Here is a 23,280-nt window from a genome sequence, read left to right on the forward strand (position 1 = left end):
TTGAATAATTAATGTAATATTTTGTTTATTTATTTTAAATATTAAATCTTTCGACAACAATTGGGGAGCGGATCCTCCGATGTATTCTATAGTGAATATTGGTTGTCTCGAATAGCTTCAAGTCTATGGTAGAAAATTAGATTCATATATATATTTTCATATTCATTAAGTTAAATAAATATGTATTTGACCAACAATTCGAATTCTATTTCTAAAAACTATTTTTTGAATTATGTGATCCAAATAATGTAAATTTTGAAAACAACATTTTTATGTTTTCATTATATCTAGATTTTAAATTTTAAAGTATATAATTATATTAAATAAAGATAAAAACACTTAGAACTGTAATATATTATATTATAAACTCAATTCATTTTTTGAAAATTAAAATATGTATTATGTAATGTATTATAAATTATATAATACGACAAAAATAATTAAACAAAAAAATTAACATAAAACATGTTCATAAATAAATTAATAATAGTTTGTTGCCAATCTAATATTTAGTAGGTAACTTCAACAAGTTTTATAATTTATAAATATGATATCAATCACATTTTAAAAAATTGTTTAAATTAGAATATTGTTCTGCATCTGCTACCAAACACATATCTAAAAACATGAAATACAACTTTGTTTTCATTGACTTTCTTATTTTCAAATTCTCTACCAAATATGTTCTAAGGTTTTTGATCGTCAACTTCGCCTTGTAAGTGTTGATACCCACACCAAAGATCTTTTAGGTAACATTCCGGAATCTACCTAAATTTAAATTAATTCGTGGGATTATTCGTTTCTTTTAATTTAAGGCCAAAGTTTAGGCAACTACATAATTTGTTGGTGGTTTGATTTTTTTTTTTTTTTTTTTTTTGGAAAAAAAAAATATTGGGGGTTTATTTATTTATTTCTTTTTATTTCTTTTTTTATTTTGTTTTGTCTTTCCTTAAAAGGAATTAGGGTTAAGGGTTTGGTTATTAAACTGGGACCTCGGGATCCGTGCAGTAAAGAAAAAAAAGAGAAAAAGGGGAATCTTCTTCTTCTTTTTCTCCTAGCGAGCCTCCCTCTCCAAGCCCTCTTCTCCCAGTCGGTTTTCTTCTTCCAGCTGCTCGAGGAGCCCACCACCTAGCCGTAGCCGCCGTCGATCGCACACCAAGAGGCGTCATCATTCGTCGTCGACCCGAAGCCACGTTCGTCTAGCCGCCACTAACGCCACGCGTCCCTGCTTCAGTTTTCTGTTCTAGACTTGCGCCGACTGCCTCCGTCGACCTCAATCAGGTCCGCTGTCGCCATGAAGACGTGAGCCACGCCATCTGCAGTCGTCCTTAGCTGCATCCTACCGTCGTCATCAAGGCTGTCGACACCCGCGGCAGTGGTCGTCCATACAGTATCGAGCCTGCTCATGTGGCCTCTGTTCGCGTACTGTAGGGTAAGAACTTGGTTGTTTTGGTCAGTTCTTTTGAGGTTTCTTGAAAGATCTTGGCTATTTAGTGAAATCTTGACTTGACGTTTGGTCTAATGTTGAATCAGGAGACTGAAGTGGAGGTTCTAAGGCGTTGCAGCAGCCGCCAAAGCCTTCATTGGTTATTTTTGGTTATTTTTGGCAAGTTTTGGAGGTAAGTTGTGTGAGGATCGTTGAATTAATTTGTTTGAATTTTGGGGATTCACCCCACAAATTGAACTGTGTGTTTGTGGTTGGTGTCAGGGGCTTTGACTCAAGCCTTTCCTAATTTAGGAGGGAGTTTTAGCTATTTGATTTCTTTTGCGTGGGCCTAAACCCAAGGTAAGCGATTTACTGATGGTTTGCCCTCAAACTTAAGCATGTGTACCACTAGTTCTAATTGGAATGTAATATTTTTATATATCTGTATATGAATGGATGAATGGTGAACGATTATGTAGTCTTAGCATGATTTATGACGTTGGATGAATGCTTATGTCTGTAAGAGATTGCATGAGATTGCAGTGACTGTTAGTGTTTCCATTGGGCTATGTACACCACATGTCGTGAGCCTTCGGGCTCACACCCTACGCTTATGTACGATGTCCTTTTGGGACCACCACTTATGTTTATGTTAGTACCCACCGAGGTCACTACTTATGAAAGCGTGCCTTCGAGTTCGCCCCTTATGTTTATGCCTATGCCTACGATGCCATTGTGCACTTGTGTCCCAATGGGAAGGCTAACATATCACTGAGTGGGCCCAGTAATGGGTCGCTTACTGAGTATACTTTTATACTCATCCTTTTCCTTTCATATTTTTTTTCAGGTAAGGGCAAAGATAGACCGACGCATGACAAGAGAAATCTGTGACTTAGCCATTTAGATGAACTATTGCTTCTGCACTTAGGTTTCATGTCTAGTGTTTGGTTTAGGAGTCAGGCATTTTAAATCTTATGAAATATTCCTTGATTTTATTTATTGATTTATTTAATTGTTATTTATTTTAAAGTTGGGTTAGGGGTACTTCGAACAGTATTTTCAGGATTTCTTTTCTTTATTTATTTGAGCTTTATTTAATGAAATAAAAATTTTATCTCTTTTATTTAATTATTCTTCGAGAAATGTATTGGCAAGCCTATGCATGTATAGAGTAGCGTCCTAGAAACATACTAGAAATTTCGGTCGTTACAGTTGGTATCAGAACCTAAGTTTTAGGTTCTGTGGACTAACTTACATCGTGTGTCCAAACTGTTCCTTATGGCCACAAATGGATCTCTCGTCATCGCCAAGTATGTCGTTTAAAGTTCTTTAGGGAATTATGTATGAAACCTTACCTATTGTGTAGCTGTTTGATGGTTTACCTTACTAGCGTTTATTAAAGTGTTAGGTGTGGTTATCAAGTATGGCACCACGAACTAGACGAAGGGACAGTCGAGGTAAGAAAGTAGTTGGAGAGCAGAACCCTGAAATACAAGACTTTGAGGTGCAGAGCCAAGAAATGTGGGACTCGCCACCTCGTGACCCTTCGAGTATAGGACCATGGCTGTAGCTATTGGAAATGTCATACACAGGCCATAGTAGAGCAGCTAAGGGATATGGTGGCTGAGCAGATAGCTCAGCACACACAGTCGCAGCAAGTGCCATCCTCGTCGGTCCCGTTACCACAAGTTCAGAATCAAGATAAGGCTCTGAACCGGACTATGGCCGGCCCTTCCTTGGAGGTCGGATATCTACAGGACTTCAAGAAGTATGATTCCCCGACGTTTAATGGGTCCCTAAAAGACCCCACAAACGTAGAGTTGTGGTTGTCCACTATGGAGGGGATTTTTCAGTACATGAGGTGTCCAGAGGAGCAGAAGCTGCAGTGTGCTACTTTTGTTCTCATAGATAATGCCAAGCGCTGGTGGCGCTCAGCTGAGAGAATGATAGAAGCCAGTGGGGGCCAAGCCACATGGGACCAGTTCAAAGAGCGATTTTACGAGAAGTACTTTTTCTGCTCACGTGGGGAAGGGGTTTTCAACAGTAGGCTAAGTTTATGAATTAAAGAAGGAGACCATGACAGTAGAGGAGGTATGAGGATGAGTTTTGACAGGGGTTGTCTTGCTTCACCCCTGATTCTAGGTGTCTACGAAAGCAAAAGGGCTAAAATATTTGATGGCAGGACTTCAAGGATGGGGTGTAAGGTATTGTGCAAGCTTGAAAGCCTCCACCTACGCCGCAGCATCCGAGTGGCAGCACATGTGGGTGTCCTTCAGGGATAGGAATTTCCTGAAGTCTCTTGACGGCAGGAAACCGCCCCCAGGCTAGAAAAGGAAAGCTACAGGCAGAAAGCTCTAAAGACCTCCGCAAGAAGGTTTAAGTATTAGACAGATCGCATAAGCACGTCCAACGACAAGCCTACTATTTTAGGAGGAGTTTGGAGGGAAATACCGATGTGCAAGTCGTGTGTGGGAAGCGTCATTGGGACGCTGTCTGATTGGCATGGGGACTTGTTTCAGATGTAAGCAGGCAGGGCATACGGCAGACCAATGCCCTAGAGTGGTTCCGGAAGTGCAGGGGGTCAGCCCCCGAATTCGCATTAGGGTACTTCAAACCGATAGCAACAGCAGGGTCGGGTCTATGCCACTAGTCGTTGGGAGCTGAGCCATTCGGGAACAGTAGTGAAAGGTACGCTCCCAATCTTGGGGCACTATGCCTTGGCATTATTTGACTCTGGCTTATCTCACTCTTTCATTTCATCGTTGTTCGTAAAGCATGTTATGCTAGTTTTAGAACCCTTGGTTATGTTTTATCAATATCTACACCGTTAGAGAAATTATGATAGCAAGTGAAAAGATAAAAGCGTGTCAGTTAGAAATAGCGAATCGCACCCTTTGATGTGACTCTAATAGTGTTAGACATGCGTGACTTTGATGTAATTCTGGCATGATTGGTTTGGTTGCCAACCATGCTAGCATAGACTGTTCTCGTAAGGAGGTGATTTTTAACCCCCTAGGAAAGCCAGTTTTAAGTTCAAGAGGGTCGGAACGGTAGTTTTGCCCAAGGTGATTTCAACAGTAAAGGTCAAGAGGTTGATTAACCAAGGTGTCTGGAGTATCGTGGCTAGCGTAGTTGACAACAATTGCTCCTAACCTCTGAGCCGTTGGGAGAGATTATCCCGATGTGTTTCCAGAAGAACTTCCAAGGTTGCCTCCACCAAGGAGATTGATTTTGCGATCGAGCTGGAGCCGGGCACTATTCCCATATCCAAAGCTCCGTATAGAATGGCTCCGGCCGAATTGAAAGAACTGAGGTCCAGTTGCAGGAACTGCTTGATAAAAGGTTCATACTGTCACACCCACCCCAGACCACCTTCTTAGCCTGAGAAAGGGCGTGACTACAGCAGTTATCAACCCTTTGGTTGACACTTACTGCCTAATAACTCTTGCGGAATAACTCTGATACCAAGATATAACTCATATACAGCGGAATGTCTTTAGGCCAAAAATTTATTAATTCAGAAACATAACATGTTTAGTGTAATTACAACACTAGATTCACAAGTCCCAAAGCCCAAAAACCCTAGTCCCTATATAAACAACGGAAACATGTGTACAATATTTACAGTAACCACCTAACAGACGAGTTACAATATCTTTATCCTTTAGTGGCGGAGCAGATGCAGAGCTATCTTCTGAGGATTTGACCGCTACCTAGGGGAAAGGAAAACATTTGAAAACGGGATGAGCTTGCTAGCCCAATGAGTGACTTAAGAAAGTTAACTGATTCTCATGCAAAAATCTCAATAAAGAGTTTAACTGAAATATAAGCTTTCTACAGTACCTTGTACTGCAGTATAAACATTTTCCAAGCATAAAGCATATAAAGCTGTTTTAATCATAAAACATTAAAATTGTTTCTTTGTTGAAAATAACCGTACTATGGTTAAAAATAATCCCAACACCAACTGCTAGTCAAGAGAGAACCCTTTTCCTCAATCTCTGACTCTAACTACCTGCGTGCATGTGGCCATACTAAGTACTGTCATACCTTAGGTACTTCTGCTCAGATACTTTCTCAAATGTCCTTCAGTATCGAGCTGCTAGGATACCTTCTCAAATGTCCTTCGGTATCAAGTTGGTCTGGTACCTTCTCAAACGTCCTTCAGTACCAAGTTGGTTACATACCTTCTCAAATGTCCTTTGGTATCTAGTTGGGTGGATACCTTCTTAAATGTCCTTCGGTATCACGTTTTAAGTAAAACTAGTCATAAATGACTTTCTCTTTAAAGCATGTAAAGTAGAACACATATAAAAACATGGCTTTCAAGATACTAATGCACGCTGAGTATATTTAACACATATAAATAGTTTTTCAACAAACTTTCCACACATGCATGCGTTTAAAACATAACTCATGGTTTGCTTGGAAATCACTTTGTAAAACTAGTTGGCATGAGAATAATCTTCTTTAAAACATGCTTTCTTTAAAACATTGTAAATCAATAATTTTAGTCAAATGTTTTAGTTACTCACCTCGATCGCTTAGGAACTTTTCACTCTAGAAGTTCCTTGTTTACCACGGGCTCCCTTTTCACCCCTAGAATCTGGATTCAATTTACAACTCAAATTACTCATAGTTCTAAGCCTTAATTTGAGATACTTCCTTCTACAAACATGTTCTAAAATATCTCAGAAAGCTTACCCTAAACTTTGAGCTTAGAAATCCTCATGGTTTTGCCGTAATCTCAAAATCTTCAAGACTGGCTCTAAGCTTACCTGATAGCCTGACCCTTCTGTCTTCTTCTCAGTTTCCAGCCTGATCCCTTAGAGATTTTTTTTCGGCAGCCCTACCCTAAAACTAGACTTTCAGAGCTTTTAGGTGGCTTTGGAATCACTCCAAATGCATGAGTATATTGGGAGAAATCCTCGTCCCAAATTGATGCTGTTTTTCAGACTTCACTGTCCACTGCGTCCTCTTTGAAGTTCTATGATCAACGCATGGATTTTGCTCTCAACGCAAAGTTTACTCAACTTTCTCACTCTTTTTAATGTCTTTTTTAATTGTGATCTGAAAATGAAGTCCTTTTCCCTATTTATGCGTCCAAATACTCTCTAAGGTCGACACCTCCTACTTGGTTGCATGTCCAAGTGTTTTCTCCTCACACTAACAACACAACCTTTAATACACGCAATTCTAAGTGTCCTTCTCCTACGTAGCCAACGCATGGGCTTCAAATTGCATGTCCTCTTATGCAACCACCTCAATTCCTTAAGGCTTAAGGTTTCCTCTCAAGAAGACACATGTTTGATGACGTCCTCTATGTGAGCTCATCTTTCATATGCGTCCACAAATCCTTGGATGTTCAACGCATAGTCCATAATCAACACATAGCAAGCCAACTCACTTAGTCACCGCAAGTCCTAACCAACGCAAGAGCCAACCAACACCAACGCATAGGATGGTCGCTCGTCCTCGACGCATGGCTCACTAGGTATCACCACAAGGCTCGCTCGGCATGGGCTCATAGCGCTTGGCATCTGTCTCTTATACACATCTAGATGTGTATAAGAGACAGGTCCTAACCATCGCAAGAGCCAACCAACACCAACGCATAGGATGGTCGCTCGTCCTCGACGCATGGCTCACTAGGTATCACCACAAGGCTCGCTCGGCATGGGATCATAGCGCTTGGCATAGGCGCTGGCCACTCTACTCATGGGCTGTCTCTTATACACATCTAGATGTGTATAAGAGACAGCGGCAGGGCGCTCGACGCATAGGCTGGGGTGCTCGATGCATGGCCTCTAGGCAGGGCACTCGACGCATAGGCTGAGCGCTTGGCAGAGGCACTCGACGCATGGACGCTTGGCTAGGCGCTGCGCATCGACGCATACCACCCTTCCAATGCATGCCTTGCTTTGTGCCATCCAACCTTCCAATGCATCACTTCAATTTTCCTTCCTTCAGCCGCATACCACCACCAACGCATCCATCACCACCCTTACAACGCATCTATCACACAAGTTTTATACTTAGCCAAATTTTCCAAGTTTTTCCCCAAAAGTCAAGCTTCCAAATTTCCTCTTTTCTCTACCTTTATACACCAGTTTCCACATCAACTTACTCACAACACTGATCTCACTAGGGAACATAATCAAGTAGAGAAATTAGGATTCGGGGTTCACACATATGACCTAATGTTTCTCCGTGGAATGCACCAGTGTTGTTTGTGAAGAAAAATGATGTATCGTTACGCTTATCCATAGACTACAGGGAGTTGAATAAGGTGGCCATCAAGAACAAGTACCTGCTTCCTAGGATCAATGACCTGTTTGACCAGCTACATGGTGCTACTGTATTTTCCAAGATTGACCTACGGTCAGGTTACCATCAACTGAGGATAAGGGATAATGATATCCCGAAGACTGTGTTCTTATCCCGATACGGACATTACAAGTTCATTGTAATGTCTTTTGGTCTGACCAATGCTTCAGCGTTATTCATGGATTTGATGAATAGGGTGTTTAGGGATTTCCTGGACACATTTGTAATTGTTTTCATTGATGACATCTTGGTCTATTCTAAGACAGAGGCGGAACACGAGGAACATCTTCGTAAAGTCCTAGGAACGCTAAGGGAAAACAAATTGTATGCAAAGTTTTCTAAGTGCGAGTTCTGGCTACGAAAGGTGTCCTTTCTTGGGCATATGGTGTCGAAGGAGGGGGTTTCAGTGGATCCAACTAAGATTGAGGCCGTTACAAATTGGCTCCGCCCTACAACGGTCAGCGAGGTGCGTAGTTTCCTGGGGTTGGCTAGGTACTATCGTAGGTTTGTAGATAATTTCTCTAGCATGGCCACACCGTTGACTCGGCTAACCAGGAGCTTCGTTTGTTTGAAGAAAAGCTTGTGAGGACATTTTTCAGGACCTCAAGCAGAGGTTGGTTTCAGCACCGGTTCTCACAGTACCAGATGGCTCCGAGAATTTCATGATCTACAGTGATGCTTCTAAAAAGGGTTTAGGTTGTGTGCTTATGCAGCATGGTAGAGTGGTCGCCTATGCCTTCCGCCAATTGAAAAACCATGAGTGAAACTAAAGGAAATCAGATGCGCAATTTCCATGAGCAGCAGAAGAACGATTATTCCAAATTACAATCATGAATGAACATATATTTACAGTCGACTTCAAACAAGCGGTTATACAATTCAAATGCAGAAATTACAGCATGAACAATACAAATGCATAAAGAGATTAAATTCTACACACAATGGTAGAAGCATCTCTACACTTCGTTGCGCACGAACGCTCGAACAACAGCAGCCCCGAACGCCCGATCTACACGATCGCAACACTGCACGAACACTTCGCGCTTGCCCTCAAGGATCGCCTTGGTCACAAACTCCTTCACAACACGAACGGCCTCCAGAAAACCTCGACGGTGTCGAGTTGAGTCTGACACCACCAACAAGGCTACCTTGGTATTCTCGGTGTGAGAATCCAGAGGGTGGGCTCTGTTCGGACTTGGTATGAGGCAAAAACGAAGGAGGAAACATCGATCGCGTACACGACTGGCCAAGTGGGAGATGGCGGAGACCTATTGTATAGTTAATGCCCAATCGTTTAGATAAAGCTAAGCGATCTTCTAGCAAAGCTATGCGATCGTTTAGCTCATCGTTTTGCTCGGTCTGTTGCCTACAGACTCTATACGATCGTTTACCTTGGGCCAGCGATCGTCTAGCAAAACTATGCGACGTTTAGTAAATATTGCACGATCGCTTAACTCTATTCTGCACTATCGTTTAGCTCGCTCAGCTGTCGTTTAGTAAATCCATATTTACTTGACGACTTCGTGAGTTTCTTTTTTACGAAGAGAAAAATCTCAAAAACTTTTTTCAATCTTTTTGAAAAACTTCATTTTCAAAATAGGAAAACCATTTTTCTTTTAAACTCACGGTTACCATGATTCAATAACCACCACTACTTTGGTTATTAAAGAAAAAGAATTAATTATCCAATATTAATATTATTATAAATATAAATGATAACTAACTTATCATAACTATATTTATAATCTATAGTTTTAATATTTCATCTCATGAAACATATAAACCATAGTTATTTTTTTATTCCATGGTACATGATGTAAATCTCATTTACATCAATCATCCACTAGATGTATCTCATACATCATACCGATTATATCATATATAATCAAAATACCTCTTGTCAATTTGAACATTTCAAATCAACACCAAGAACTGATCCTCAACTCAATCCATTAAGCTACCAAGGGGACCTCATGGACCTGTAGCTCGAAGCTCCAACGGTACGTGAATAACTGACTAAACTCTTTAGTTACAGGATCCATCATCCATTAACTGCCAGACACTCCACTAAAGACAGACAGTTGAACTCTCCTTACCACAGATATATTATGTGCCCATCTTAACCAATGAGCAGTGCGACAACCCTTCACAGATCGCTCATAAGTACAGTTGGGCTAATAACCTTTATGCCCCTGTAGTTACATCTTTCTCCTTAAGTACCACTGATTCCTCTCATGAACATAAGTCATAGTCCTACTATGACTGGGTCTTCTTTTCCAAAGAGAAGTTGTGACCACTATGTTCAAGCCCCGGAATCAGCTCTTAAGGGAGCAATCTCTCTACTTATCCCTGCTTCAGGAAAGAAGTGAATTCCATATTGTGGATTGAGTTACCAGCTCCCAGATCAGATAAGTCCCCAAAAAGGTAGGCATGTTAAGTTGGAAATCTGGCCACTCTCACCCATACTAATCAAAGGACCGCCCTCAATGGCAGGAGTTCCCAAAACACTCAGGATTGAGGTCGTGTCACTTATGGTTATTTAGGTGAGATGTAAGTTTTTAGTATCAACGACAATATATATAGAGTCTAGTCATCTCATGGTCCAGGTCTTATACAAACTCTTTGTATAGGATATCCCCGCTCGCACGTCTCCACATGAATGGTTAGGATCTACCATTTGTAGTAGTTTATAACACTTGCAAACTTCTACAAAGCAGGTCGTATCCGTAGTGCCACTAGGATCATGTATCCCACCTTAATCCTTATACTACATACCTATTTAGGTTATCACTTGAGGCATGATCCTCTTGTATATCATATATACATGTTTAAGTTCACATAAGATAACCATTGAGCTTTGTTTATTGGATATGAGTAAATACCATAATTAAATAACACTTATTTTATTCATTGAACAATGTGTATCTTTATAAAACAACGGGACTTCTGGAGAATTAGGACACCAATCCCAACAGAAACTATCCTACTTACAACTTGGAACTGACAGCGGTGGTGTTTGCCCTGAACATCTAGAGGCACTACTTGTATGGGGAAAGGATCCAAGTTTTCACCGACCACAAAAGTCTGAAATACTTCTTCACCCAAAAAGAGTTAAACATGAGGCAGCGCAGGTGGCTCGAGTTAGTAAAGGATTATGACTGTGAGATCCTCTACCACCTAGGTAAGGCAAATGTTGTGGCTGATGCCCTCAGTCGAAAGACCGCTCATTCGGCCACCTTGATCACTAGGCAGGTTTAGTTGTGTAAGGATCTGGAGCGAGCAAAGATTGCAGTGGCAGTGGGGGAAGTCACTTCGCAGCTAGGTCAGTTGACAGTACGATCAACCTTGAGGCAAAGGATTATTGTTGCACAATAGGGTGATCCGGACCTGGTTTATAAATGTCATCAGGTAGGGTCAGGCCAGGCCAGTGAATTTTCCATGTTGGTGGACCAGGGCCTTCTATATTAGGGACGGTTATGTGTACCGACAGATGATGGCCTGAAGGGGGAATTGTTGACAGAAGCTCACAACTCCCCATTCTCGATGCATCTAGGTAGTACTAAAATGTACCAAGATTTGAAGCGGTATTATTGGTGGCCCAATATGAAAAGGGAGATAGTTGACTATATCAGCAAATGTTTAGTCTGTCAACAGGTGAAGGCCCCAAGGCAGAAGCTAGTGGACTTGCTACAGCCATTGGAGGTGCCAGAATGGAAATGGGAGAGCGTGGCTAGTTTTCCTAGGACAGTGAACGATGTGGCACCACACACATTCTCTTGGCCCGAGAGGTGTTCACACATAGTTAGACTATGTTGTATTGTTCATTAAAGGATTCAATGGTACTTAAGGAGTAAGATGTAACTACAGGGGCATAACGGTAATTTGGCCCAGTTGTACTTACGAGCATCTGTGAAGGGTCATCGTACTCATGATTGGTTATATCCGATAGACACTGAAATATATCTGCGGTAAGGAGAGTTCAATTGTTGGTCTTTAGTGAAATGCCTGACAGTTAACTGATGGTGGATCTCGTGGCTAAAGAGTTTAGTCAGCTATTCACGTACCGTTGGAGTTTCGAGCCACAGATCCATTAGGTCCCCTGGGTAGCTTGGATAAAGTTGAGAACCAATATTTGGGTTAATTTGAAATGTTCAAATTGACAAGAGGAAGTTCGATTATATATGATATAATTGGATTGGTTAATTATATATGATATAATTAACTAAATGTATGAGATACATTATTTTGAAGGAAATTAGATATAAATATGATTTATATCAAGTAGAGGAGAAAATACTATAGTAGATATGTGATATCAAACTATAGGATAAAAATATAATGTGATTATATTTATTAATTAATTAGTCGGTTAATTATAAGATAATTATGCCAAATTTCACGTTCGGACGTGGGTTAGTGGACAGCATCAGTTATTGTAACCGATGAATTAAAATGAAAATTGTTTTCATTTTTGCGTAGTAAGTCATTCGCCCAAAAGATTTCGTGAAGCGCGTGTTGGTGAAAGAAAACGATCGTTCAAAAGACTATACGATAGATTTTCTCACCCTAAACGATTTTCCTTTGTGTGCCTAAACGATCGCAAACTCTCGCCTACACGATCAGATAGCTTCTCTAAATGATCGTATTGTGTGTCGATTTAACTAAACGATCGTATACCTTTTCCTAAACGATTGTTCAGTAAATCCTACACGATCGTGTAGCTCCTTCTAAACAATAAGCACTTCTGCTATGCGATAGCGTTGTTTTCCCTCCCACCTGCTTATCGCCTACACGATTTGTGTTTCCTTCTTCCTCTACCAAATTCACCAAAGCCCACCCTTTGGGTTTTCACTTCGAGAATACCCGGGGTTCTTTAGTGGTGGTGTCGTCCCCGTTGCGGTCGTGAGTTCGCGTTGTACGTGCTGCTGCAGTCGACGTATCCGTCGGGTGTTGGTCGATCACTTGGAGGGTTTCGTTGCGTTGGAGTTCCGGAGTGTGAAGATTGTCTTCAACTGGTATGGAACTCTGTCCCTTTGTTAATTTGTTGTTCGTAGCATGCCGATAATTAGATTTGTTTGCATAACTGGATGTGTTGAATGTATATATTTGTATTTCGGTCACTGTGAGATCGGAGCGATCCGAACGCGCTCATGGAACTCTTAGATATGAGATCCTTCAATTACTTAGTTCATAAAGCCCTAACAAATTAGACACATTGACATATCTAACTTTGGCAAGCATTTAATTAAAGAAAAGTGGCAAGTTATTACCTGTTCTCTAAAATTAAAGCCCTAACTTTGGCAAAGCATTGAATTAAATTGGCAATCCCAACTTTGGCAAGTTCTCTAAAATCCAATCTCATTCAAGAACAATATGACACAAGAGTTTATTATGAGATTCAAGAAAAACATGATAGATTAAACCCTAACTTTGAAAGTTCGAGCCTCAAGCCCTAACTTTGAAAGTTCATGCCTCAAACCAAGAAAATCAAATCCTTCGAAACTTCATGCCTTAAACTAAAAAAAATCAAACCTACTCTAAACAAGATTAAGCCTAATCTAAACAAGAAAATCAAGATTAAGCCTAATCAAACCAAGAAAATCAAGAATTAAACCCATCTAAACAAGAAAATCAAGATTAAGCCCTAACTTTGAAAGTCCATGCCTCAAATCTACTTACCTCAATGAAGAATCTCTTCAAAATTGATGGAATAACAAAGATGCATCATAGGGAAGTGAAAAACCAAGAAGATTTGGAGTGTATTACGAATAAAATCGACTAAATCCGCTGGAATTTTTTTTAAATCTGTCTGATAGTGTTGCATCACTACAAAAAGAGTGTTGCAATGTTGTTGAATAGCGCACAATTTTCCTGTCAAAACCTGTAGCGTTGCAACACTATTGAGAGCATTGCAACGCTGCATGTGTAGGCGCATGTTTTTCATTTTTCCATAAAAATACGTAGCGTTGCAATGCTACTATCCTATATATTCTACAATTCTTGACGTTTTTAAAACATCAAGAATCCATTAATTGAACTTGACATTTTTAAAACGTCAAGTACTATATTTTCCAGGAAAAATGCACAACCCCCACTTTTTAAAATCAATTCTTTATGTTTTTTCTTTAAAATCACCTATTTCTTGAGATTTTTCATAAAAACGTCAAGTATTTAAAATTTCAAATGTCAAGAAAGGTGGTTTTTCTTGTCGTGAGGGGTCATTTCTTGTGGAAAAAAGGATTGGGAAGCTCGTATATCGCATCACTCTGCCCTCTCATCTTAAGGTTCATCTCGTATTTCACGTAAGCTTTCCTAAACCATGTCATGTTGATAAAGAAGATCCAAGTAGAAGGTGAATCCAAGAGACCCCCTACTGCAGTCACTACTACTCATGACCGTGTTGTAACGAAAATCATCGCACATCAAGAAATTCCAAGGCGAGGAAGTCATTCATGCTACATCGAATACTTGGTACATACAATGGAAAGGATTATCTGAGGCTGAGTCAAGTTGGGAGCACGAGCTATCTTTGTGGAACCATGAAGACAATATGCAATCATACTAAGAGGAGGCGACGAGGTCGTCGCCTAATTAGATGGGGGAGGATGTCACAGGCCAAAATCCTATCACCTTAATTTCAGCAATGGAAGATATTTATGTTAGGTTGTATGTCCTAAAAATCACAATTTATAATGATTAACATATTCTATTATTAATAAAGATGTTATTGATGTTTATTTAATAAAACTATTGTTGAATATGTGAATTGCACTTGTAAATTCTAAATCCAATAAATTAAAGATCCATGGCTATTATTTGAATACATGAACTTTATGTGGAGACATAAGAGTGGATCAAGTTTAGAAAATAGTCAAAACGGTCTATAGTATATGACACATTCATTAGTTGTTACAATTTGTTGTAAAGTGCTACAAACGAAATGATCCTGATTCGTTCATGTATTGACATGAGGAGTGGGGCGTCCTATGCAATGAGTTTGCGTAAAATCGGACAAAGAATTAAGTCACTCTTACTTTATAATGTTGTTTACTGTTCAAGACTAACTATTTCAAAGTGATGACCTAAGTAACTTAACCTTAATCCTGAGCTAACTATGAACTTCTGTTTATTTGGGATTATCCTTAGATTTTCATGGGTGAGGGTTGGCTCAACAGAGCCGTCTCAATAAGCCTTCCATTTCAGGGATAAGATCGGGTAGATAGCTGGGGACATATGGTACAAGGCGGAATTCACTCCTACCCGCTTTTAGGGATAGTAGAGAGGTTGTTCCCTTAAGTGCTAACTTCGGGTCTTGAATAAGAGGCCCCACCCTCTCATTAGCCTTAATGATTGGATCACAAACCAATTGTTCATTAGAGGATTAGTGGGACTTAAGGAGTAAGATGTAATCTTGGGGGTAAACAGCTTTTGACCCAGCCGTTATTACAAACAACCTATGAAGGGTTAACTTACTAATCATGGTTATATCAAGTGGACATGATATATTTACAGCGAGGACTGCAACTACTGATCTTTAGTGGAGTGACCCGGTAGTTAACGAATGGTAGTTAATTAGGTTAAAGAGTTTAACCAGTTAAACGCAAACCGTTGAAGCCCATGATCTGTAGGTCCATGAGGTCCCTCTACTAGCTCATATCGGATTAAACCTTAGAATAGTATGACGAACAAATTTGAAGTGTTCAAATTCGATTTTTGGAGCAAAGTGTTAAATATATATGATATATTTAATCTAATGTTTAATTGTTAATTAAACATAAAGAGAGAGAAAATGGGAGATATTTAAATAAGATTTAAATATCAAGATTATGAATAGGGATTCATATAAATTGGGATAAGTGTTGAATTTTAATATTAAATTAAATTAATTAAATTGTTTAATTAAGTATTTAATATTATTTAATTTTAAAATTGATTATTATAATTAATTTTGAAATTAAATGGAATTGGTCAAAATTGCATTAAAAGTCAAATTGTTGACTAGGTCAAAAATACAATAGAAGTCGAATTGTTGACTTTTTATTTTTGAAAGTCAAAAAGTCAAATTTGTTGACTTTGGACTTTGAGAGTGAAACTTTCACCAAGTTAGTGGAAAGATCAAACATTTGTGAATGAAAAATGCCAACTTTTGCATGGCTAAGTATTATCATCATTTGAAAACATTGTCCCACTAAATCCCATTTTGAGTTAGTGGACTTTTTAGTGTCAAATTCTCATCAAACTCAAAGTTGCATGTTTGTATCTAATGGTCTTTAAACTCAAAGTTAATCTCATGTCAGCATTTAAGTTTAGTCCTTCGGTAGATTCAATTAAATATAACTTAAAATTTTAAACTAAGTTCTAATTTAAGGTTTAACACCATTATAAAAAGTCGAATTTCCTAATTTTTTTACAAAATTCCTAGCCATGATTTGAAAACTAATTGAAATTTGATTATGAATTCATGTGAAAATTTAAAAAAATGAAAACTATGGTGGAAAACGATAAGAAAATAAGAAAAATTATCAAAAACAAAAAATTCAAAAACCTTATTAAAAACAATGTAATAAACGAGTTTAGTTATAAGCATGAAAAAAGACGCTTGCCGAACTGCCTGATATTTTGCTTGAGAAATCCAGTCATCATCACCTGAACTTGTGCTCGTACATAAACCAACTATCCAAATTCCAAATTAATATTTCCCTCGTCTTTCAAATGGTCACAACTAGGGATCGTACTACCACCAAAAAAAAAAAAAAAGGCAGAAAAACCACCACAAAAAAATGGAAAAGGAAAAAGCAACAAAACGTTTACCACTTTTTTATGAGAACTTTCATCACTATAATAGGGTCACTAATGTCAAAATTGTTCCCTGCAAAAGCACTCCAAATTTTTAATTAATGGCTAAAACATTGGTGTCAATAATCTCCAGACATTGATTTCGATCATTTCATTTGCAGTGTCCAACGCCACTTAAGAATTAAAATTTACGGAGGAATGAAACAAAGACATGATAGAGAGAAAAAGGCCAAGGCACAAAAACACAGCAGTAAGCTCATTTCTTCTTTCCAGCCTTGGCAGCGTCCGAGGCCTTTGTCTGATAAAAGAAAAGGGGAAATTGCAGCCAATATTAAACATTGTGTTATTTTCAAATTTAGAAACTCAAACAAGAAAACGAAGGGTTTGCTCACTTTCTTTACTCCACGAATCTTCTTGGCTCTGTTCTTCCTCTCCTTCATTTGCTTCCTTGATTTTTCTACTTTAGTGTCAAGTCCATTCTGTCAAGAAGATAGCACTTGATTTCAGAAATAACCCAACACTTTTTCACCCAGGCTGGAAAACTATTTTGAAAAACAGTGAACCACAATTGCACAGATGATGATTCATGGCCTCTTATCAAATATGAATCTTATAAAGAGTAAACGTCTACTCCTGATGATAAATTCAAGTGGAACCAAAAAAAAAGTTCACCCCTACCCCCATTTTGTTTAGTTTCTATAGGATTATATATCCCTCTATTAATAAAAGAATTATCAATCATCGTCTTCTTATTTCATTCTCTACACATGTCCTCCACATGTCCCAATTGCATTCTAACATGCCCCCCAGCCCTAGATTCATTTGTCTCCCACCAAATCAGAAGTGAACACGTGTATCACACATGTTGCACATGTTAAACAAACAGTGCTCGAAGCAGTGTCCATACTTTTGAAACCTATTGAATCCATTAGTTAACAGTACTAATTAGAATCTTGCATCAAATATAATGTGTGTGGGCAAAGCCTACACAGATACAAAAGGGAAAAGAGGTGCAAATAACACATTCATCCATCAGACAATAAATAAACATGGATGATGGATCAAGGACAGGACTCTTCCTTTATGTACAAAAGCAATTCATGACATTGTAAAGATCTAACAAATCACAACTCAGTAGAAGGAAATATTAATAAGGAAACGAAATTACCCTGATGAGCCGGTACTTGGGCTCATATTTTTTTGCATTTTCAACAGAATCATAAATCAAACCGAATCCAGTTGATTTACCACCTCCAAAGTGAGTTCGGAACTTAAAGACAAAAATTGCATTTGCATCCTTCACATCATATATTCTTGCCAACTTTTCCTTCAGCTCTGCCTTCAAATCAAAAAGGAAAAAGTGAAACCAAATGAGCAGACAATTAAACATGCAATCAGACTTGAAACTCAAAACCATTTAACTCAACAATGTATCTGTTGCTTGGCATAAAACGTTAAAGATACCAAAAAATTCCAAATTCAAACTCTGATAAATTGGGTGTAAGACATAATTGCTGGATTTATTCATTATGAAAGCAATCCACAAGCTGCACTGCAGTTATGCTAAAGCAATAGCACAATAACTTTCTCAAGTAAAATCAACTTACCTTAGAGACGTTTGGTCTTCCTGGGTGAAGAACATCAATGATCTGCATCAAACCAGAAAAGGAACAGTAAGAACTAAAGCCTACAAATTGAAGTATTGGACTCTATTATCATGGTGGTGTGGCTTGAGTGAACTCCCAGGATGCTCTCAGCCAGTAGAATACGAAAGGACACGAACACCCATACTTATACGGTTCACAGCATATTCATAAAACATGCTTTTTTCAATATCCACGAGTGACCGGTCTAGCCCTACCAAATTTCTGGTCGCATAAAGAAACTCATAGGATATGATATCAGATAGGCAGCCAGCATTCACACAAAACTTGTACATTGTGAAGATGATTCAAAGAAAAAGTACAAAATCACAGAGCAAATAAACATTTGTCAGCTAGTTATAACGGAAGGTTAGCAGATGTGAATGGAGTAGACGTCGACAAAGAAAACGAACATCAAACTACAGAACTAAATTGGGTTACATATGAAAACTGGGGTCAAATGGGAATCACCTAAGAAAACCTTAAACAAAAGGTTTTCATTAATTTGAATATGGATTGTTGAATCTTATACTTTAAACCAACGCGTAATAGAGATCTAAAGTTTGAATATTGGATTTCTCCTTAACGAAACTACTCCGAGAAAGACTTCAAAGTTCAAAACTAATCTTTCGTTGTTGATAAAACGTAGAAAAGAAAAGAAGGGGACTCACAAATTGCTTCCTGGAGAGAAGCCGGTTGGTCATGAACTTTCTGGTACGTATGGTGACCGCCTTGTCAGCCATTGTCGGTGAGGAATACGATGAAGTGAAGTGAAGTGTAGCAGAGAGCAGGAAGACGAAGGTTCGGCAAAGAGGAGAGAATAAGAAAGAAATGAAACCTTGAGTTATAGTGATGAAACCCTAGGAGGAGCCGCCATTGTTGCTATTGCTATGATGGGTTATTGTTATGGGCTTTCCTTCGAAGCCCGTTATTCAAGGGCCACCTAGGTTTTGGGGGGGGAAATTTGATGAAATAGCCGGTTTTAGGCTCTTTGTTTGAAAAATAATAAAAAAATTGTACTCGAATAATACAATGGGAATACGGATGTGGATAAAATATAATATAATAATAAAATAAAATAATTAAAATTATAAAAGTAGGATAATATGAAAATTCAAAGTGAAATTTTAAAGTGGATTTTCTCATTAATATGCGTATAATTTGAAACCACAAAATGCTACTCTTTATAGACAATTTGACAAGTAAGATGTGATCTTACATGGATACTAAGCATGAATACAAGGCACATGAATAATATGAAGATTGACACATGGCTTTTAGGACACTAAGCATTGGACATCTATTTTATAATATTTGTAATACTCCCCCTTGAGATGTCTATATATATGTGAAATATCCCTCATTACTAGGAAAAAATTCAATGGGAAAAAATCATAGTGAAAGGGAAAAAGTACATATTTTATATAATTTATACTCCTAAAAGTATACAATATATTTGCTCCCCCTCATAGAAACATCACTTGAGATATTTGAGTCGCCGCATTCCAATATTGTGCATCAATTTTTCAAAGGTTGTTGTAGGTAATGTCTTTGTAAATAATTTGGCCAAGCTATCCTTCGAACAAATTTGTTATACAATGATGTCATCATTTTCTTCAAGACATGAGTATAGAAAAGTTACAGTGAAATATGCTTGATTCAATCTCTTTTAATATATCCTCCTTTGATTTAGGCTATGCATGTTGTGTTGTTTTCATATAATATTGTTGGAAGATTTTTATTATAAGACAAGCTACATGTTCCATGAATGTGTTGAGTCATTGATCTTAGCCATACACATTCTCAACCATACACATTCTCAACTAACTTCGTGAATTGCAAGAATTTCAACATAATTTTTAGGAAGTAGCTATTATGGTCTATTTCATTGATCGTCATGATATAGTAATTCCTTCACTTGTGAATAGATAACCTATTTGAGATCTAGCTTTATGTGGATCAGATAAATATCCAGAAACTACATAACCAACTAGATCAAAATTTGATTTATTTGAATAAAATAAACTCATATCGATGTTCCTTGGAGATAACAGAGTATATGCTTAATTTCATTCCAATGCCTTTTCGTTGGAGAATAATTATATCTAGCTAATAAATTGACTGAAAATGCAATATATGATCTTGTCTTATTAACAAGATACATAAGTGCTCCAATTGCACATCTCTAAGATATGGTACTTCAAGACCAAGAAGTTTTTCATTGTTATCTCGAGGTCGAAATATATCTTTCTTCACATCTAGTGAATGAACTTCCATTGGAATGTTCAATGGATGTGCTTTTGTCCATAAAAAATATTTGCAAACAAATTTTTGTATAAGCCGATTAATCAACAAAAATCTCATCTGCTAAATGTTCAATTTGTAAACCAAGGCAAAATTTTGGTTTCCCAAGATCTTTCCTCTCAAATTCTTTATTGAGATATTTTATTACCTTTGAAAGCTCTTTAGAAGTTCCAATTATATTTAAATCATCAATATATATAGTTATAATATAAAATCTTAACTATGATTTCTTTATAAAAACACACGGACATATTGGATTGTTTTGATATCCTTCTTTCAACAAATATCCACTCAAGCGATTGTATCGCATTCGTCCTAATTGTTCAAATCCATATAGTGATCTCTATAACTTTATTGAATACAATTATCGAGAACTTGATTTATATGTTTCATGTATCTTAAATCCTTCTGGGATTTTCATATAAATATCATTATCAAAAGATCCATATAAGTATGTCGTGACTACATCCAAAAGATACATGTCCAGACTTTCATACACAATCAAACCAATTAAATATCTTGGTGTAATTGCATCCACCACTGGAAAATATATTTCCTCATAATCAATACCAGGTCTTTGTGAAAACCTTATGCAACTAGTCTTGCTTTATATCTTGTGACCTCATTATTTTCATTTCTTTTTCTCACAAATACCCATTTGTATCCCATAGGTTTGACACCTTTTGGTGTGAACTATTGGTCTAAAAACTAGATGTTTTGAAAATGAGTTCAATTTTACCGCTATTGCTTCTTTCCACTTAGCTAATATTTTCTATGTCGACATTCTTCAACAGATTTTAGTTTAGGATCCTCATTTTTAGATATAGTATCAAGAACAACATTATATACAAAAATGTTGTTAATAACTATATTAGTTTGGTTCCTTTTTTTTTTTTTTTTATCATGACATAGTTTATTGAAATCTCATTATTATGTTTAGGTATTTCACCTTCCTCACTAGTCATGTCAATGATTTTTTCATGGGTATTTACATCCTTAATCAAGTCTTTTTTACTATTAATTATTTTTCTTTTCTAAAGATTTTTATCTTTGGAACCCACTGGTCTATCACGCTTCTGGCATGTTCCAGACTCATTAATGACAACTTGTTGTGTTAGGATATCAATTTTCGATAGAACATTTGCAACTAGTATATGTGACTTTGTTACTTTCTTTGCATCTATAAATGCATCTAGTAATTGATTTACTATATTTTGTAAATAAATTATTTTCTGAACTTCAAGTTTGATCTGTAAGGGGATCTAAATGAGACAATAACGACGCATTCCATATAATTTCTTTTTTCAACTTCTTAATTCCGCCTCTTAATGTTGGAAAATTTATCTCACTAAAATGACAACCAACAAATCGTGCAGTAAATACATCACTCGTCAAAGGTTCAAGATATTTAGTAATTGATGGAGAATTAAATCCAACATATATACCTAAGTTAGTACATTGTGTTGGAGCAATTGGAACATATACTACACATAAAAAAATTCTCAGATGGGCATTATTTGGCTTATGGTCATAAACTAATTGTAATGACAAGTACTTATGATAAGCTACTGACCTAATGCGTACAAGTGACACTACATGCAAAATAACATGTCTCCATACAGATGTAGGAAGCTTAGCTCTTATAAACAATGGTTTAACAATTAATTGCAAACGTTTTATAAATGATTCAGCTAAATCATTTTGTGTATGAACATGAGCTACAAGATGTTCAACATTTATCCTAATTGACACACAATAAACATCAAAAGCTTGGGATGTAAATTCACCAGCATTATCAAGACGAATAATTTTAATTATATAATAAGGAAATTGTGCTCTTAACTTAATTATTTGAGCAAGTAATCTTGCAAATGCAATGTTTTGACTTGATAATAAGCACACATGTGACCATCTACTGGATGTGTCTATTAATAGCATAAAATATTTAAATGGTCCACTTGGTGGGTTGATAGATCCACATATATCATCATGAATTCATTCTAGAAATGCAGATGATTCAATCCTCACTTTAGTTGGTGATGGTCTAATTATTAATTTTCCTTGAGTGCAAGCATCACATGATAATTCATTAGATTGTAGAATCTTCTAGCTCTTCAATGGGTGTCCAATTGAATTCTCGATAATTCTTCTCATCATTATAGACCCAGGATGACCCAATATGTCATGCCAAATAGCAAATATATATGGATTCATGAACTCCAAGTTCATTGTTGTATGTTTCAATTACTCGTATATACAAGTATATATAATCAAGATGGTAACGCAAACAGTTTTTCCAGTATATTTTTTTTCATGTGAGACAACAGATATAATAGATACTCCATATTATTCTTACTATCAGTCTCAATATGATAACCATTGCAACATATATCTTTAAGGCTTAGCAAATTTCTCTTTGATTGACTAGAGAACAATGCACCGTTACTTGAAAATTTTGTTTCTCTAGGAAAATAATATTTTCCTTTCCAAAGCCTTGAATCAGGTTTGCAAAACCTGATATTGTATTGACATTTGCTTTCAAAATTTTCAATTTGGAAAAATATTTTCTACATATAAGTATTGCTTCCGTAGTTGCACTGTCTGCTAGACATATATCTTATTTGCTCATGTTTGAGTCACTCTGTCACACCCCTCCCAAATTACCCTTCTTAATCTAGAAGTGAATGTGACGACAGTAGTTACCAACCCTTTTGTGGCACTTGCTGCCTAACTAACATCTTTAACCCGCTTAGATCCCTGGAGTACATATATAACGTTCACCAA

The 23,280-nt window shown here is 37.4% G+C and overlaps 1 protein-coding gene across 1 annotated transcript; it reads right to left on the reverse strand.

Annotated features, from left to right (window-relative positions):
• Nucleotides 1-16,567: 16,567 nt before the first annotated feature.
• Nucleotides 16,568-19,067, reverse strand: LOC120070692 (40S ribosomal protein S24-1-like). The gene is made up of 5 exons (XM_039022537.1): nt 18,864-19,067; nt 18,157-18,198; nt 17,718-17,888; nt 16,942-17,028; nt 16,568-16,847 (listed from the first exon to the last, which is right to left on the reverse strand). The coding sequence occupies exons 1-5, from the start codon at nt 18,933-18,935 to the stop codon at nt 16,806-16,808; spliced, it is 414 nt and encodes a 137-aa protein (XP_038878465.1). The 5' UTR covers nt 18,936-19,067; the 3' UTR covers nt 16,568-16,805.
• Between the last annotated feature and the right edge of the window lie 4,213 nt (nt 19,068-23,280).

This window comes from Benincasa hispida, chromosome 2, assembly GCF_009727055.1.
Source record: "Benincasa hispida cultivar B227 chromosome 2, ASM972705v1, whole genome shotgun sequence".
NCBI classification, from domain to species: domain Eukaryota; kingdom Viridiplantae; phylum Streptophyta; class Magnoliopsida; order Cucurbitales; family Cucurbitaceae; genus Benincasa; species Benincasa hispida.

Coding starts and splice junctions, on each gene's coding strand:
- LOC120070692 (XM_039022537.1), bottom strand. CDS start 18,935: ATGGCTGACAAGGCGGTCACCATACGTACCAGAAAGTTCATGACCAAC. Junction 17,029..17,717: donor CCAAGTACCGGCTCATCAGG/GTAATTTCGTTT, acceptor TCTTCTTGACAG/AATGGACTTGACACTAAAGT. Junction 16,848..16,941: donor AGATTCGTGGAGTAAAGAAA/GTGAGCAAACCC, acceptor TTCTTTTATCAG/ACAAAGGCCTCGGACGCTGC.